At 36.5% G+C, this 16427-nt stretch overlaps 1 protein-coding gene across 1 annotated transcript; it reads left to right on the top strand.

The window, feature by feature from the left end:
- Positions 1 to 346: 346 nt before the first annotated feature.
- Positions 347 to 1544, top strand: LOC110106604 (premnaspirodiene oxygenase-like). Its single transcript, XM_020836555.2, has one exon. The coding sequence runs from the start codon at positions 525 to 527 to the stop codon at positions 1092 to 1094; it is 570 nt and encodes a 189-aa protein (XP_020692214.1). The 5' UTR covers positions 347 to 524; the 3' UTR covers positions 1095 to 1544.
- Positions 1545 to 16427: the final 14883 nt, after the last annotated feature.

The following is a 16427-nucleotide window of genomic DNA, read 5'->3' as shown; positions in this document are numbered from 1 at the left end:
ATGATCTTACTTTTAAAATTTTTGTTTGGATTTTATTATTATTATTATTTTATCAAGTTTATGTCATAATAATTATTTATTTATTTATAAATTGTATTTCTACCTTTTAATTAAAATTAATTGCTCCCACACAATCAAAAATGATTTTTAAGGATTTTTAAAATTACTTTATATATATATATATATATATATATATTAAGAAGTAACAATTAAGTTTGCTTGTTTAGTAATTTTTTAGAACTTTAAAGCTATTTTCTCGTGAAAGCCAAACACATCTCCACGTGGTTTGGAACGTTGAAACAAAAAATTATTATTATCATTTATCGATATACCAAACTAAAATCATAATTAAAGATGAAATCAGTAATTTAAATATTGAGCCGGCCAGCCTTTGTTTCTTGCATTTTTCAGAGACAATTTGTCGGATATGTAAAACTTTTTTAATTGAATTGACTAAAAGTTCATATTTTTCTCTTCAATAATAGGATTTGATTCTAGGAGGAACAGAAACTACAGCTGCTATTATGGAATGGGCCATGACGGAGCTTATCAGACATCCTGAGATCATGCGAAAGGCTCAAGAAGAAGTGAGAAAAGCACTTAATGGAAAGAGGAAAATAGAGGAGAAAGATATCAGCAATCTTCCTTATCTAAATATGATAATCAAAGAAACTCTTAGAGCAAGACCTCCAGGGCCTTTTCTAGTACCAAGACATTCTCTCGAAACAATCAAGCTTGGAGGATACACAGTACCTGCTGGAAGCAGAGTTATGATCAATGCATGGGCGATTATGAGAGATCAAACTTGTTGGGATGAAGCCGAGAGCTTTAAGCCAGAGAGATTTGAAGGTGTTGATATGGCTGATATTAGAGATTCATTCATTCCATTCGGTGGAGGGAGAAGGATTTGCCCAGGAATAAATTTCGGTATGAGAAGCATGGAGAATGTGTTGGCAAATTTACTCTATCACTTTGACTGGAAGCTGCCTGGAGGAAAGAAGCCCGAGGAAGTAGATGTGGAAGAAGCATTTGGCTTGTCTTTGATCAGGAAAAATGACCTGGTCCTTGTTGCAACTCCATACAAATATATATAACGTACTATTTAGATTAATTTGTTTGTAACTTGGTTACAATTAAGCATATATAGTAATAATTAAGGATCTTTCTTGTCATGTATTTATGTACAGACAAAGAAAGATATTAAATAAAGATGTTGTTATCTATGTAAGTTAATTTAGATTTTGTCATTAAATATAAGAAGTTTATTGACACCGGACCGGAGGGGGCTCGACGAATCCATGTCAATGATCCGGTGGCCATGACCAGCTGGCTCAGATCCACTCAGGATACAGGATACAAAACAATGTAAAACTACTCAAATGTTATTCATCTCAACCATCCTCTATTACAAACGTTGTTATCTATTTATAGACAAAGGTAGTCACCTATTAGGCTACACACAATCAAAAGCAAGCACTAAACCTATGTAGTCATATAAGTTACCAAATGTAATAAAACTAGCCTGAAGTTAATACAATCAAACAGCTCAGCTTGAACTTCATTTACATTTCCTGTTAATTCTCATTGATTATATTAACTGGAGAATTTTAAATTAATAGATTGACCGCACATCCTTAACTTTGTCCAGTGGTAGTGCAGACTCGTCACTATTTTCTACTTCTAGAGGTTCAAAATTGTTATCTTATTCAGCAAAGATTCAATCTTAGCAGCTTCCTCGACAACTTGGTATACTTTTCAACTATAGATCTTCTTCGAATGAAAGCGAAGTCATTGGTCCTGTGCAGGAAAGCAAAATCTTGCACATCAAATCATTCGGTATTTTTCAATCTAAAACTGTACTCAAATTTTCCAGAAATTTCTTCTTTAAAATCTCTATAATTAACTGAGTTGACGCACACATTCTTTTCCTAATTAAGTGGTCCATCAGATCTGTAATTTCCAATCAATCAAAGAGATTCTTGTGGAAATGCAGGATCTTATGGGACTCACAACCACTTCCTCATCAAGCAATTCATGTGCTCTTATCAAATTGACTGCTAGATGATTGTCCATCTCAAAAAAATTTCAATGCAAGTTCTTCCTTCTTTATTATCATTAATTATGTAATGCTTTGTTCCTTAATTTTTAGACCGATAAATGATTATTTAGCACATATAAATATGTATATTTTCTAAAATAGATGATTTGAATAATATTATCCAAATCATCTATGTATATAAATATGTATATAAATTTCTGTGTTAATTGGTTGGCTAAGCGGCCTGGGGTGGCAGTTTGGCTCACTTTACAGATTATTGTGTTAAAAACGTTCCTGTGCAGTTAAGAGGGATTATTTATCAGGATGGAATTGGTACTCCTTATATTAGAAATTAGGTTTGTGTTGTGTCGGTGTGGTTTTGGTTCTGTTTTCCTTCGTCTTGTTGGTGCTGTTAGCCTGATGTTCACTTCTGTTTTGTTGTTTGCCTTTGTGTCTTGCTTTTCTTTGGTTTAGCTTTGCTTAAGTTTCATCTGGTTATTTAGAGAGGTTCTTTTGTTTCACTTGTCCTGCTCCCTTTTCGGATATGGTGGTCCGTTTCACTGCCTGGGTGGTTTGTCCCGTGCTGATGGTGGGTTGTCTTGCCTTTGGTTCCAGGTTGTTTTTGCTGGTTTTGGAACTGGAAGGATTTTTCTGCCATCTGATTTTGGATCATTTTTGGGTTGCGTGTGGGCCTGAATTTAGTTCATTCCTTGCCTTTTCTGGTTTCTTACATGAGGTAGCATTTTGTGTTTCTTTCGCTGGATTGGGTTATTAGCATTTCTCTGTTGTGTGTTGATGGGATTCCTCCCGGTTTCCTGATCATTTATGGTTTTAATTCTCTCTGTATTGGTAGTTTTTGCTTCATTTTATTTAAGCCCAGGTTGATGGCTGCTTGTTGTTGTTTCGATTGCTAAAAAATAACTTTTATAGAAAATATTAAATGGCATTCATTCAATTAAAATATCATCAATCTTTGGTGAAGAATATATCATTTTAAAAATTCATGATAGCATGAAACCAATTAATTAAGAATATTTATAAATAATTAAGCAATAAATTCAACTCCCTTGCATATATTTAAAATTTTAACTTTGTTTTTCTAATTTTAGGAGTTTGCTCCATTGTTCTAGGAGAAAGATACAATTTCTTTCAAAAAGAAGTTGCTTATTTTGTGGAAAAAAAAAAAAAAAGGATTGCTAAATTCTAATTATTTGCTATTTACATTTTTTTAGAATTCTTATTTCATTATTATGCTTGATTCAAACTTCGAACAAGATTTAAAAGTCTTATCCCAATATAGCATAAATAATTTTTTTATTTAAATGATATTATAAAATCAACAACTTAAATTTCAACTAATAATCAAATTAATAAATATAACAATTGAATCAAATCGATAGTCATATAACACAATTAGTTCTAATACGTTATCAAAAATCAACTTGATTAACTATCAATCTCAACGTACACTTTAAAAAATAAATTTAGGACAATCCAACTTTAAATATCAAAAAAATTTAGAGTCAAATTAATCATCTCGACAAGATGATCCTATCAACACTAAAAGAGGGTAAATCCATACCCATATAAGACTAAATCAAACACTTTAAGGGTAATTAAAAACTTTGGGACATTAATTGGATGATGAGATGACATCCAAATCTAGCATGCTTATACTCAAATCGGGCACTTTAATGAGATAAAAGCAAAGAGCCCAAAATCACTTAATTTCAACATCATTAAGGCATGCACTTAAATGTGGAAAGCTTAGTCTATGATATAGAAAATTAATATATATTGCTCGATAGAGTATTTATCACTTGCATTCATTTCATTTTCCTATTTTTGGGCTAAATCTTCATGCAAAACTAGAACGTAGAACCCTCTCACTCTACTATCACAAATCATCTTGCACGCAACAATTAAGCGTCATTTTTGGGTACCAATCCCCCATCTTTGTAAGCCCTATGAACACCTATTCAATGGATAATAGGTGTAACAACCACAACAACTAAACCTCTCACTCCAACACTCATCATTCAAGGGATCAATCTTTGAACGAAAGATGCTAAGCATTTGGTGAAGGCACATCAAATCCATCCCTTAAAGACCGCATTCCCAGAATTTTGCCAGCTCCATGCTAATGAATGAGCACACAAAAGGATCACATTAAATGAGTAAAGCCCTATGATTTTTCCCTTTTACAGATTTTTCATGTAAAAATTATAGTATCACCCATATGCTTTTCATTTTCCTATGTGAGTGCTAGATTTTCATGCAAAACTAAAAAGCAAAACTCTTCCACTCTCTTGTGGTGAATCTTTTAACACAAGTTAGATTCAATTTTTATATTTTATCTATAGAAATGCATAATGATAAGAGAGGTGATTCCACATCACACTCATTAATCAAATTTGCATCCAAAACACCACAATATAAGTGCATAACCACATAATTTTGCCATTTGCATCATGAATTTTATGGGAGGAAGCCCCAAAGATGAAAATTTTGAAATGAAACAATCGAACGTTGATGTGCTCTTTCCTCACAATTCCAGCCTACATATAAAGGAAAAATTTTAGTCCCATGATTCAGAAAAAAAAGGGGAAAAAAGAAAAACTAGCAATGGATACTCAAGACATAAATTTATTGACACACATAATACTAAAATGAATTCTTGGTTCGTTTCTGGGATATATATCTGGTTCACTAATTTGTGGAGGAGGCTGTGAGAGCAGTGAGGGAAGAAGAGGATCGGAACAGAGAGAGAGATCGAGAAGCAAAAGTAATTCAATCTTATTATTCAAATAACTATTACAGGGAGTATATATAGGGAAAACAGAGATACAAGAGTAAATAACAGTTGGTGTAGAATAAGCTAAATAATAATATCTGCTCACATCCTCCCTCAAATTAATCATCCGGTTCACAGATGGTTAATTTGGAGCGAAGATAGTTGTAACGAGTACTGGAGAATGGTTTCATGAAGATGTCCGCGACTTGTTCTTGTGATGAAATGTGATGAATATGAATGTTGCCATTGGTAATGTGCTGACAAATAAACTGATAGTCTATTTCGATGTGTTTTGTCCTGGCGTGGAAGACGGAGTTCTTGGCGATGGCGATGGCGATGGCGGAGATGTTGTCACAGTGGACGATCGTCGGAGCATATTGAGATAGCTACAGCTCGGCGGATAGTCAACGAAGCCAAATAGCTTCGGATGTCGCGGCGGACAAAGCACGATATTCTGCCTCAATTGATGATTTTGCTACCGTTATCTGTTTCTTGACGGACCAGGAGATTAAGTTGGGTCCCATGAAAGTACAGTGATCGGTGATAGATTTCTGGTCGGTTGTGTCGGATGCTCAGTCCGCATCGGTGTATGTTTGAAGTTGATAGTCTCCTGGTTGGATAGGAAGGCCAAAGTGTTTGGTTCCTTTGATGTACCTAAGGATCCGCTTGAGGCTCTTGAAATATTGATCGGTAGTTTTGTGCATTCGCTGACATGCTTGATTTGTGGCGAACGCGATGTCCGGTCTAGTGATAGTGAGGTACTGAAGCGATCCTGCGAGGCGGCGATAGAGAGAAGGATCGTGAAACGGAGGTGAGTTGGGCTGTCTGTTGGAGGTCGCGGGAGCTATCGGAGTCTGAGAATTCTTGCATTGATCGAAGCCAGCGTCATGTATGAGTTTGTTGGCGTAATGTTCTTGAGTCAGGAAATAGCCATTTTGTGTTTGAATGACATGGATTCCAAGAAACAATGATATGTTGCCTAACTGTTTTAAAGCAAACTCAATGTGAAGGTCACGGAGGAGTTGCCGAATGTTTTCTTGATTATTTCCTGTCACAAGTATGTCGTTAACATAAATTAGGAGAAATATTTGAATGTTATGTTTGGAATAAATGAGAAGAGAAGAGTCAGAACGACTAAACCCGAAACCACGAGTGAGAAGAAAATTGGTGAATTTCTGGAACCATTGACGTGGCGCATGTTTCAATCCATAGAGAGATTTGTTTAGTTTGCAAACGTGGTGTGGATGACGTGGATCTTCGAAGCCCTGCGGTTGACGCATATAGATGTCATCTGGTAGGTCGCCGTGAAGAAAGGCGTTAGTGACGTCCAATTGAAGAACATTCCATTGCCGGTTGACTGGTAAAGTGAGAAGCATACGAAACATAATCATCTTGGCGACCGGACTAAAGGTTTTGATTCTTGGACATATTATATCCTTTTTAATAACTTCAGACAGAATCCACATACACTATAGGAATTTCAGTTTTTCGCTGTGGAATTTACAGCGGAATAATGTTCGTCATGGCAGATTTGCGACAGAAATTCCTCCACAAATTTGTGACTGAAATTGTTGTTGCATATCTGATGCAAGCTTAGTTATAAAATAAATAAAAAAGAAGCATTTTAAACGCTTTTATCTCCATGGCCGAGTGGAGAAGGGCGACGATTTTTGACGAGTGGAGTTAGGTTCTAATCTCAGGCAGGCCGGTCAGGTGGGAGATGGCCTGGGCAACGAGCAATCCAGTCAGCCCGGGCAGGAAGCAACCCGGTCAGGCGCGGCAGCAAGCAACTGCCCGACTGACTGGGCAGAATATGTGGTATTTTTTTTGCTGAAATTCCACTGCAAATCCGTCGGAAATGTTTGCGGTGGATTCTCCTTGCAGCAAATAATTTTATGACACCACTTTTTACGTCGGATTATATTCCACTGCAAATTGAATTTTGTAACGTACGGATTTCGGCTGCAATAATGTAACTTTCCTACTATGGTTTTAAAAAAAAGCCTAAGCCTACATAATTGCAGTTATCAGTATCATTTGCTTCCTCCAGAAAGATTTACTTTTGTATCTGAAACCCAAACTATCAACCATGAAAAAACCCTTTTAACCCTTGCAATCAGAATCATATTTGCTTTAGAATGTGAGGAAACACAGGATGGCAAACTGTTTTCAAAAGTGAAACACATTAGAGCTTTTATCTTTGGGCATATGTAGTATTTTTTTTTTTTTTTAATTAAAACCCACGGAGGGGCCCAAACATTGGACGAAGTCATCCCCGCCAAAACTCAACCTGCCTCCACGAGGCCAGAAACCCCAACGAGACCAGAATCGAAAAGCGGAGGAGAACCGAAGAGAAACAGAGAAAAAACAACGATCGCACGGGGGAAAAAAGCAAGGAACCCTAAAATCGCCAACGGAGGCGGCTAGGGCGAAAAACCTCGCCTACGAATGAGCTTATTCTTTGGGCATATGTAGTATGTCACTATGCAACTGTAAAGGTTATGATCCAAGCTCACAACGAGGTTTTTTTTTTTTTTTAAGTAATAGAACTTCATGACATTAGATTCCATATTTGTATTCCTATCATCTGCTAAGGGATTCCACTCAATGTCTCATTTGTTTGGGTTCTTTACCAATAATTTTGATAAAATCTGAACAAACTTATTGATTCCATCAAAAGTCGTTTTGTTCTGATTTGCTATTCTTTGTTTCTTTTTGTATTATCCGCTGATTAATTGGGTTCAAGTGCTCACCCTGCCCCTAAAAATATTTTGATACTATTAATCATAAAAAAAAAAAAAATCATTGAAAATTATCCATTTCTCTAAAGTCTTCTCTATTAAACTTCAGCGGAAATTCTGAAAGAATGAGTCTTTGTGGGCAAACTTTATGCATCTCAAGTACTGTGAAAACATTCATCCTTCTTTGAGTTTTTTCAAGCAAGGTCAGTCTCCTGTGCGAAAAAGATTATGTCAAATTAACTGGTTTGCTTAATCTTTTATTCAATGGGGAATTGGAAATGGTTCTTCCCCGTTGACTCCAGGCTTTATTAGAAACGGATTTCTCTGACTTCCAAATGTCAATGTTGTTTCAGTTTAGAAACCATTAATCATGTTTTCCTACATAATCCGGCTGCTATTAAAGTGTGGATTGACATTCTATAGTTCTTGGTAGCTGGATTATTTATGCTGATTGTTTTTTCTTCTGCGTGGCTGCTGTGTTTATTTGCTCCCTGCTTAGGATCGGATTAGCTCTGTTTCGGCTCAACTTTTTTTCTTTTTTCTTCAGTCTGCTCTCTCAGCTTTACATAGTGAGTAATTGATCATCTCTGAAAAAAAAATTATGCATTTCTTGTGAGCAAGTTGCATAAAAAATCACTAATACATATATATCATGATTCAAATAAAAAATAGTAGCACAAAAAACTAGTTGATTATATTAATTGGGGTGAAACTTGCTTCCAAAAAAAAGCTATTGTAAAAACTAATGAAATTTGATTCCATAATGATTTTGCATGATGAAATGTAGATAGCAAATGATGCAGATTAACTTAAGAGTTAAATTTTTTGATATAATTAATCTGATATAATATGAATTCATATAATAAAATTATAGAATTAATAAGTTATTTATTTTTTAAATATAAATGAATAACATTATAATTGATAACAACATATTACAATTTTTTTAAATTTTTTTTTACATATTACAAATAATGTAATAAAACTAACTAGAATTTAAGGTGTTAGGTATTAGTCCTAGATTTAGGTTTGCTTTTGTGTAGCTATTTGTATAGCTTTAGGTGTTGCTCTTTGTATGGCTTTTGAGCCTATATATAGGAAGTTTTTAGGTTGTAAAAGGCAGCCATGGAATAAAGAAATTTTGCATTTGTTGGCTCACGGTCCCCTCTCCTCTCCCTCCTCACTCCCTCTCAAGATCTTGCAAGAAGATCTCTTAATCTTCTTCCTTAGGTTCTACATAAGGTTTGTTTGGGATGAATGCATGATTTTATAAAGTTGATTGTAAAATTATTGTGGGGAAAGTAACTTTATTTCTTTTTTAAAAAAATGCCTCTTTCCGCTGCAGAAATTTTTGAAAATCAATGATACTTTTTTTTTCTTTGGAGAATTAAAACACAAAATATTCCTAAAAAGAAGCAACGGTATTATTTCCTATCTAATTATGCTAATTTAAAATATATATATATATAGCAGGTTAATAAATGGTTGTGTACTATCATATTTTGTAATTAGCAAACAGATAAAAACATAAGGAAGTAGAATTAAGCCAATACATGCAACCTTTTTTTTTATGAGCAAATTTTCAAGCGTGTGTATATATATATATATATTACCTCTAGTTGTTTTATTTTCTATTTTCTATTTTCTTGCTTTTTTTAAAAAATATAAATAAGGGTTGTACATAGAAATGAGGATGCTTAATTAGGTGGATGTGTGGATTTATATTTAGAGAAAAAATGTGAAACATGTATATATGTGAAAGGTTGGAGTAGTTTATGTGGCAGATAAAATTAGAGAGAGTCGTCAAGCATGGTTTGGTCACATAAAACGTCAACCTTTTGATGACCTAGTTATAAGAGTAAATGTATTAGATCCAGCCTATATTAAGAAAGATTGAGATCGATAGACCTCAAAAAAGATTTTGTATAAAGTATTAGAAATGAATTTTTATTAGATTTAAATAAGAAGTTAACTCTTAGCATGACATAATAGAGAAAAAGATTCATGCAGCTGACCCTAGCTACATAGTAGGATAAAGACTTAATAATGTTGTTGTTGTTGTTGTTGACTCAAACAAAAAATGATGAACATTTGATAACTTTTGCTAAGTTTTTTACTATTTGAATTGAAACTTGCATTTTAAGACCAAAACTCCAGGAAAATTATTGGCTTTAAACCATTTTAAGTTATAAATTGGACCTCAAGTCACATTGATGCAAGAGATCAAATGAAGAAAAGGGAGTGAATAGTGTTAATATCTATATATATTCTGCAAAAAAATTTTGGTTATGCATCATAATTTTGTATTCAGAATTTCTCCCATCATGAAGGTTGGTAATGGTTGTGCTACTTACTTGGCTAAGATTGGATCTCTTAGTAATGATCCTATATCTTTTGTCATCTCGAATGCCCCTCATTTCCTTAAAGGAAGTGTTATGTTGGATGCAGCTGGGCTGCCTTATGTTTCCTGTAGTGCATTCTTTTGTCGCATCATTTCATGTGTTTGTGTTATTCTATTGTTTAGTTTAATATTCCTTTCTTGATGGTTGGTTTATTGTTTTCTTGATTGGTTCCATTGCTTAGACTCCTCTATCGCTTTGATTGTATTTGTTATGCCCAATGATGTGGAACATTATAGCTTAAGTGTTCCTTAGGACTACATTACTATAGTTTGTTAAAAGATTTTCTAGAATATTCTATAGATAGTTTATATATGTATGCAATATTGTAGTAGGAAAGGTATTATTGATGAATAGAATTCTCATTTAAGCCTTTGAGCTTTGGTTAGTTATCTTGTTCTTAGAAATCCTTCAAGCATCCTCTTCTTCCAACGACGATCCCCCACATCACCCATCTCGGTGGTTGCTCCTTCCAGCTAAACCTCGCTCAACTGTTGTGTTGTCTCTAATATATTTTTTGGGCTTGTATACTCTTGGTTCTCTACTATTGTTTCTTGTTTCTTTTAAATTGTGAAGGCTACTACTCCCTTTTTCCTTTTGTTCGAACTAGTATCCTTTTGTTGTTTCAGGTTGTCTCTTTTACTGATGGTTGATTCATTATTAGTTTTGCCTTATTTCTTTGTTGTTTTTTTGTGTGCAGGTTTCCGTTCCTTTCGCAATGATCAGTTGTTCTTTCACGATATATCTCCCATCGATCTCTCCCTTTAGGTGATGGTTCTGGGCCTCCCGAGTTTATTTTATTAGGTTTTTTGGTTCAATTGTAATTGGATGAGATCTTTGGCTCTTAGGATTTTTTTTGTTCATTTTCAATGTAGTTCTCTAGAGCGGAATTGAGCATTAGGTCCCTTCTAAGGAAATTGTAACATTTTTTAAAATTAACACGTAGGCCCGATAATGAATTTTATCTCAATAAATAAATAAATAAATAAAGAGAGAGAGATCAAATGAAGGAGGGATTAATCATAAGTAGTTTCAATACAACTTTACTACATAAAAATAAGTGTTTCATGATAGTATATTCATTATAATTAAACTGCGCACAGTTCAGTATATAACAATAAAAAGGCATAAATATTAATATAAATCATAATCAATTAATCTATTACATCAGAAGTTCAATTAATGGTAAATAATAATAAGAAATTATGAACTTTTTACAATAACAGGTTATGACCAGTTTACTCTTCCTCATTTTTTGTCTCCTCTCCCTCTGCTTCATCTTTGTTGAAATTTGGTGGCTGTTTGTCTCAGTTTTTTATTGCTTCAATATGATATACAAACCACAGGACCATTTTGCCTGATCCGATAGCTTCCCAAAGAATTTGAGCTTATGTATCTAATCCTTAAAAGCACATATAAGTAAACTCAACATCAATTAAATTCAATCATTTTTTTATTGTTGTTGCGTCCTGAAGTATTCACGGCGATAGAGAAATATAGTTTAATGTCTTAGCATTGTACGAAGATCGAACACACAATTAGATAAGTGAGAGGGTGTAGCATTCATAAAAGACACCATAGTTTTTTACGTGGAAAACCCCTAAAAGGGGGGAAAACCATGGGGCCTGGCCCAGTTTGAATGAATCCACTAATATTTGTAGTCGATTACAAATGAGGCCCTTCCTTAGGAGAAGGCCTTGGATTGATGTAGCAAATGTATATCATATAGATTGCATTACATGGCAGGAGTTACATATACATGTTCGTTTGGTCGGAAGGACCGTAGTCGGCAGGAGACCAGGGTCAGAAAGACCGTTGTCTGTTAATGGAGGTCGGAATGACCATAGTAGGAGACGGAGGTCGGGAAGACCGTAGTCGACAGGAGACTGGGGTCTGAAAGACCGTTGTATGTTGATGGAGGTCATAAGGACCATAGTAGGCGATAGAGGTCAGAAGGACCGTAGTCGGCAGGAGACCGGGGTCAGAAAGACCGTTGTCTGTTGATGGAGGTCGGAAGGACCATAGTAGGCGACGGAGGTCGGGAAGGATCATAGTCGGCAGGAGACCGGGGTCAGAAAGACCGTTGTCTGTTGATGGAGGTCGGAAGGACCATAGTAAGCGACGGAGGTCGGAAAGACCGTAGTCGGCAGGAGACCGGGGTCTGAATGTTGGGCCTTAAGCAGGACGTCGGGTCTTCAGCTGGATGTTGGGTCTGAATGTCGGGCCTTAAGCAGGACGTCGGGTCTTCAGTAGGACGTAGGGACTGAACGTCGGGCCTTAAGCAGGACGTCGGGTCTTCAGTAGGACGTAGGGGCTGAACGTCGGGCCTTAAGCAGGACGTCGGGTCTTCAGCTGGATGTCGGGTCTGAATGTCGGGCCTTAAGCAGGACGTCAGGTCTTCAGTAGGACGTAGGGAATGAATGTCAGGCCTTAAGCAGGACGTTGGGTCTTCAGTAGGACGTAGGGATTGAATGTCAGGCCTTAAGATGGTGGTGCGGCGAAACTGCGGCGGTGGTCCGGCGAGGCTCCGTCGGTGGTCTGACGAGGCTCCTGCGGTGGTCCGACGAGGCTCCTGCGGTGGTCGAGGAGGAGCTTCTTCCTCCTTTTCCTTCTCTTCTCCTTTTCTCTTCTTGCTTGGATCCCCTCTCATGAGAAATGAGGGCTATATTTATATATTTTATGGAGTGGCATGGCCCGTAAATAGACGTGAGATCAGGGACGAATAGGGAGTGGTCGAATGGACGGCCGATATTGAATCCTACGTTCGTGCACCATTCGTTGGTCATTCGTGGGCCTTAGTGATGTCGGAATTTGGTGATCTTGGGCTCGTTGGATTTGTCTCGTCGAGCCGTTCGATTCGAGTATAAGCTCGTTAAAATCGGAGACCTTTGGTACCTCAAATTGCGGTTTGAAACTTCCAATAGCGCTTCGGGTCCATGATTCGGACCCATTTGGGCTCGGATTGGGTTGAACTTGGTGTCGTTGGGTTCGTATTTTTGAGACGCTCAGTTTGACTATAACCTTGCTGAAATCGGAGTTCGAGTGCTCCCGGATTTAATTTTTAAAGTTTCCAGGTTGGGTTTTGCCTCGAGATTCGTGCTCGATCAATATAATTTCATGATGACGTATCAGTTGCCCCCCTATTTTTGGACGTCGAAGCTCCAGAAGTCCGAAAATACTTGTTCCAAAATTTTACGTTGGTTGAATATCAAAAAATTGTGTTCCAAAAATTAATAGCTTGCTCGAACTTGAACATATAGGCTCGATTGAGCTCTGAAAGCATCGAAATTGAGTCCATAACGTCAAAAACGTGTCCGGGGGCCCCAAAAACGTCCGAATCGGACCGTCCGGGCCAAAAATCGGGCCAGGACACGCGTTGGCGGCCGAACCGCGCGTCGCGTTCGAAACGGCGCGACTGCGCGCTGTACCGCGCGGTTAGCCGTGCGGTTACAGTAAATTCAATTTGAACCTAATTATATAACTTGAAGGAATCCCACATCAGTAAGTTCATGCAAGATTGTAAATTTGAATAGTAAATTTTATTGATAAAAAAATATTACGTAACTCAGATATTTATGTATAGATTCTTTATCCTTAGAATAAGCTAAAATTCAAGTCGTCTTAGGTTTCGTTTGGGGCGGCTTTCTTACTGCTTAAAACGGCTTTCTAATACAAAAATTTAATTTTATTACTAAAAAATTTCTCTAAGAACCAGTAAGAAAGAGGTCTCAAACGAGGCCTTAGTTGCATAGGAGGTAGGGAGGATTGTAATTAGTGGGCGATGGATGTTGGAAAGATCGTTATCGACTTGCGACAGAGATCAGAAAGATCGTTGTCTAACGACGGAGGACGGAAAGACCGTAGTCAGCTAGCGACAGAGGTTGGAAATGTGAAACTTTTTAAGTAAAAGAAGTTAAACTCTTAAACATCGATGCGCCTTTTGGTGTAACGGTTAGAATTTATTTAGAAACTCCACATTTAAGCGTGCTCATCTTAGAATAATTTTAGGATGGGTGACCTACTGTGAAGTTACACTAATATAATAAAACTATGAGCCTCTTAGACCAAAAAAGACAATATCTCGATAGTTAAGAGTTTGAGATGCTATTGAAAAGATCGTAGTCTGACGATAGAGGTCAGAATGATCATTGTCTGGTGGAAGTCCAACAATAATTAGAAGCCGAGTGGAAGTCCAAGTCTGGAGATGAGCGGAAGTCTGGCGTCAGGTAGAAGCCTGACAGAAGTCTGACAACTGGCGGTGGCCGACAAAATTCCAAGCGGTGGTCGAGGAGGAGCTTGGTGACAAGACAGATCTTAGATTTCTCTTCTTCCTCTCCCAGTCTACTTCCTTCTCTTTTTTGCTTGGGTCTCTTTCTCACCCCCAATGAGAAATAATGTGTCTATTTATAATTTTTTTTTTAAAAATGGAATGGCCAGTAAATAGGAGGGAGATCAAAGGTAGTTAGGGAGTGATTTGAATGGACAGCGGCCAATTTGTATTCCCTAGATCATAAATCGTTTATTTGGCATATAAATGTCTTAGTGATATTAGAATTTGACGATCTTGGGCTTGTTGGGTTTGTCATGTCGAGCTGCTCGAACCGACTATAAGCATGGTATGTTCGAAAATTGTTTGGTAATCCATATTATGATTTGAACCTTTCAAATGCACTTTAGGTCTTCGATTTGGACCCATTTAGGCTCGGATTGAGTCGAATTTGGTGTCGTTGGGTTCATATTCTCGAGACTTCAGTTTGATTATAAGTTTGCTGAAATCGTAATTCAGACGATCTCCGATTTAATTTTTGAAGTTTCTAACTTAGTTTTTCCTTGAAATCCGTTCCCATTCAACATAAATTTTTTATGATTTATCAAGTTTATTACATAAGGTAGTAGTTTTTAAATTTGAGACTAATTTACATAAATTCTTACATAATAATTAGATTTGTTATATGCCAAAACATTTGCGGCAGTGGAGAAATTGAGAGTTTAATGTCCAAATTTTATACAAATATCACACAGAACAACGGCATGAGTTAATTTCTGTCGAAACCAAATCAGTAGAAAACAATAACAGCCAATTTCATGTTCATCTCCATGTTATATTCATCATAAATAATTATTATAACAAAGCAGAGAAAGCAATAACAACCAACTTCATTTGCAGATTAGCTAAAAGAGTTGAACATTAAGTTGGTGAATATAACTAAGTGATAAACATCTTGAAGAACCATCCAATCCTATGAAAGGTGAGAGCATGCATTGCCTTTCTAATTTTTAGGAGAAGAAACTAACCTTTCTAATATCCCAAGCTTGATGGTTTTGTCACGGAAGCCGCGAATGGCCGTCGAAGCCGAGATTGGTCGTCGGAGTTGGAAGAGGGAGAAAATTGGGCAGGTAAGGGTGAAATTTTTTTTTAGAGGGGGGCAAAATCTTAAAATTACCCTTCTTGTAAATTTTACAATAAAATAAAAATATTTTTACACGGGATTCTCCACTAATAATAGATGAAATTATGTTTATTAGTATGGTCATGACTCCAAATAATAACAACAATAATAATAATTCCACTCTTTCACCGACCCTTACAATGCAAGGAGTGGCTGAAAACAAACCTCATCACCAATAAAAACTTAAAGGTAGGAAGAAAAGGTTGGGACCGGCCATTATGTTAAGTATCGACCCAGTGGTCCGCTTGGTCCCCTTCTCTCTCAGTCCTTTCTAGCTTTTGGAGATCGATTAAACACTTGGATTCCGGGAATCCAACAAACAAAGTAACTGGTTGTGGAAGGTACCAGCTTTATATGCCGACCTCAATGCTAGGCTTCGCAGAAGCCCACGAGTCTTGCTGACGTGTTCTCCTCCTCTCCCTCCACATTCAATGACCGTGAGGCTGACATGCGACCATGCATGCATGTCATGCAAGTGCATGCATGTATGCAACACACAGAGGGGAAGAGAGAGAAGAAGAAGAAGAAGATGGAGAAGAGAACTGTAATTCATGCAGAGATGCAGCAGTGGTAGTCATGTGACCTGCAGAGGTCACCTAACGTCACTGTTCTATCATATTTGCATATTTGCCCTTCAAAGTTGGGATGTTACAATCTATATCTCCTGGTCTTAAACTGTTATATATTAAATAAAAACCTTATGTCGGCAAAAAATTGCTTTGGGCCACTATTATTGCAGTTGGAATTAATATATGTACCATACATCATAGCGATAAAAACTAAACAAAAACAAAATTCTAAACAATTTTAATGCAAACTTATAATATATATATTATATTTATCACTGCAAAATTTACAAATTTAAAAAAGGATACATTTTAGTATTTAGATTTCAGTTCAATTCAGATCTACATTACCCCAAGAGATATTTTTGAGGGCATTGAGTGCAAACTCGTAATTCTGAATTGCTAATTTGAATTGATCATTACATTGTCGGTTTCTCAC

Source organism: Dendrobium catenatum, unplaced genomic scaffold, assembly GCF_001605985.2.
Source record: "Dendrobium catenatum unplaced genomic scaffold, ASM160598v2 fragScaff_scaffold_1199, whole genome shotgun sequence".
NCBI lineage: Eukaryota > Viridiplantae > Streptophyta > Magnoliopsida > Asparagales > Orchidaceae > Dendrobium > Dendrobium catenatum.
This window is presented reverse-complemented; position numbering and strand designations above follow the sequence as displayed.

Coding starts and splice junctions, on each gene's coding strand:
- LOC110106604 (XM_020836555.2), top strand. CDS start 525: ATGGAATGGGCCATGACGGAGCTTATCAGACATCCTGAGATCATGCGA.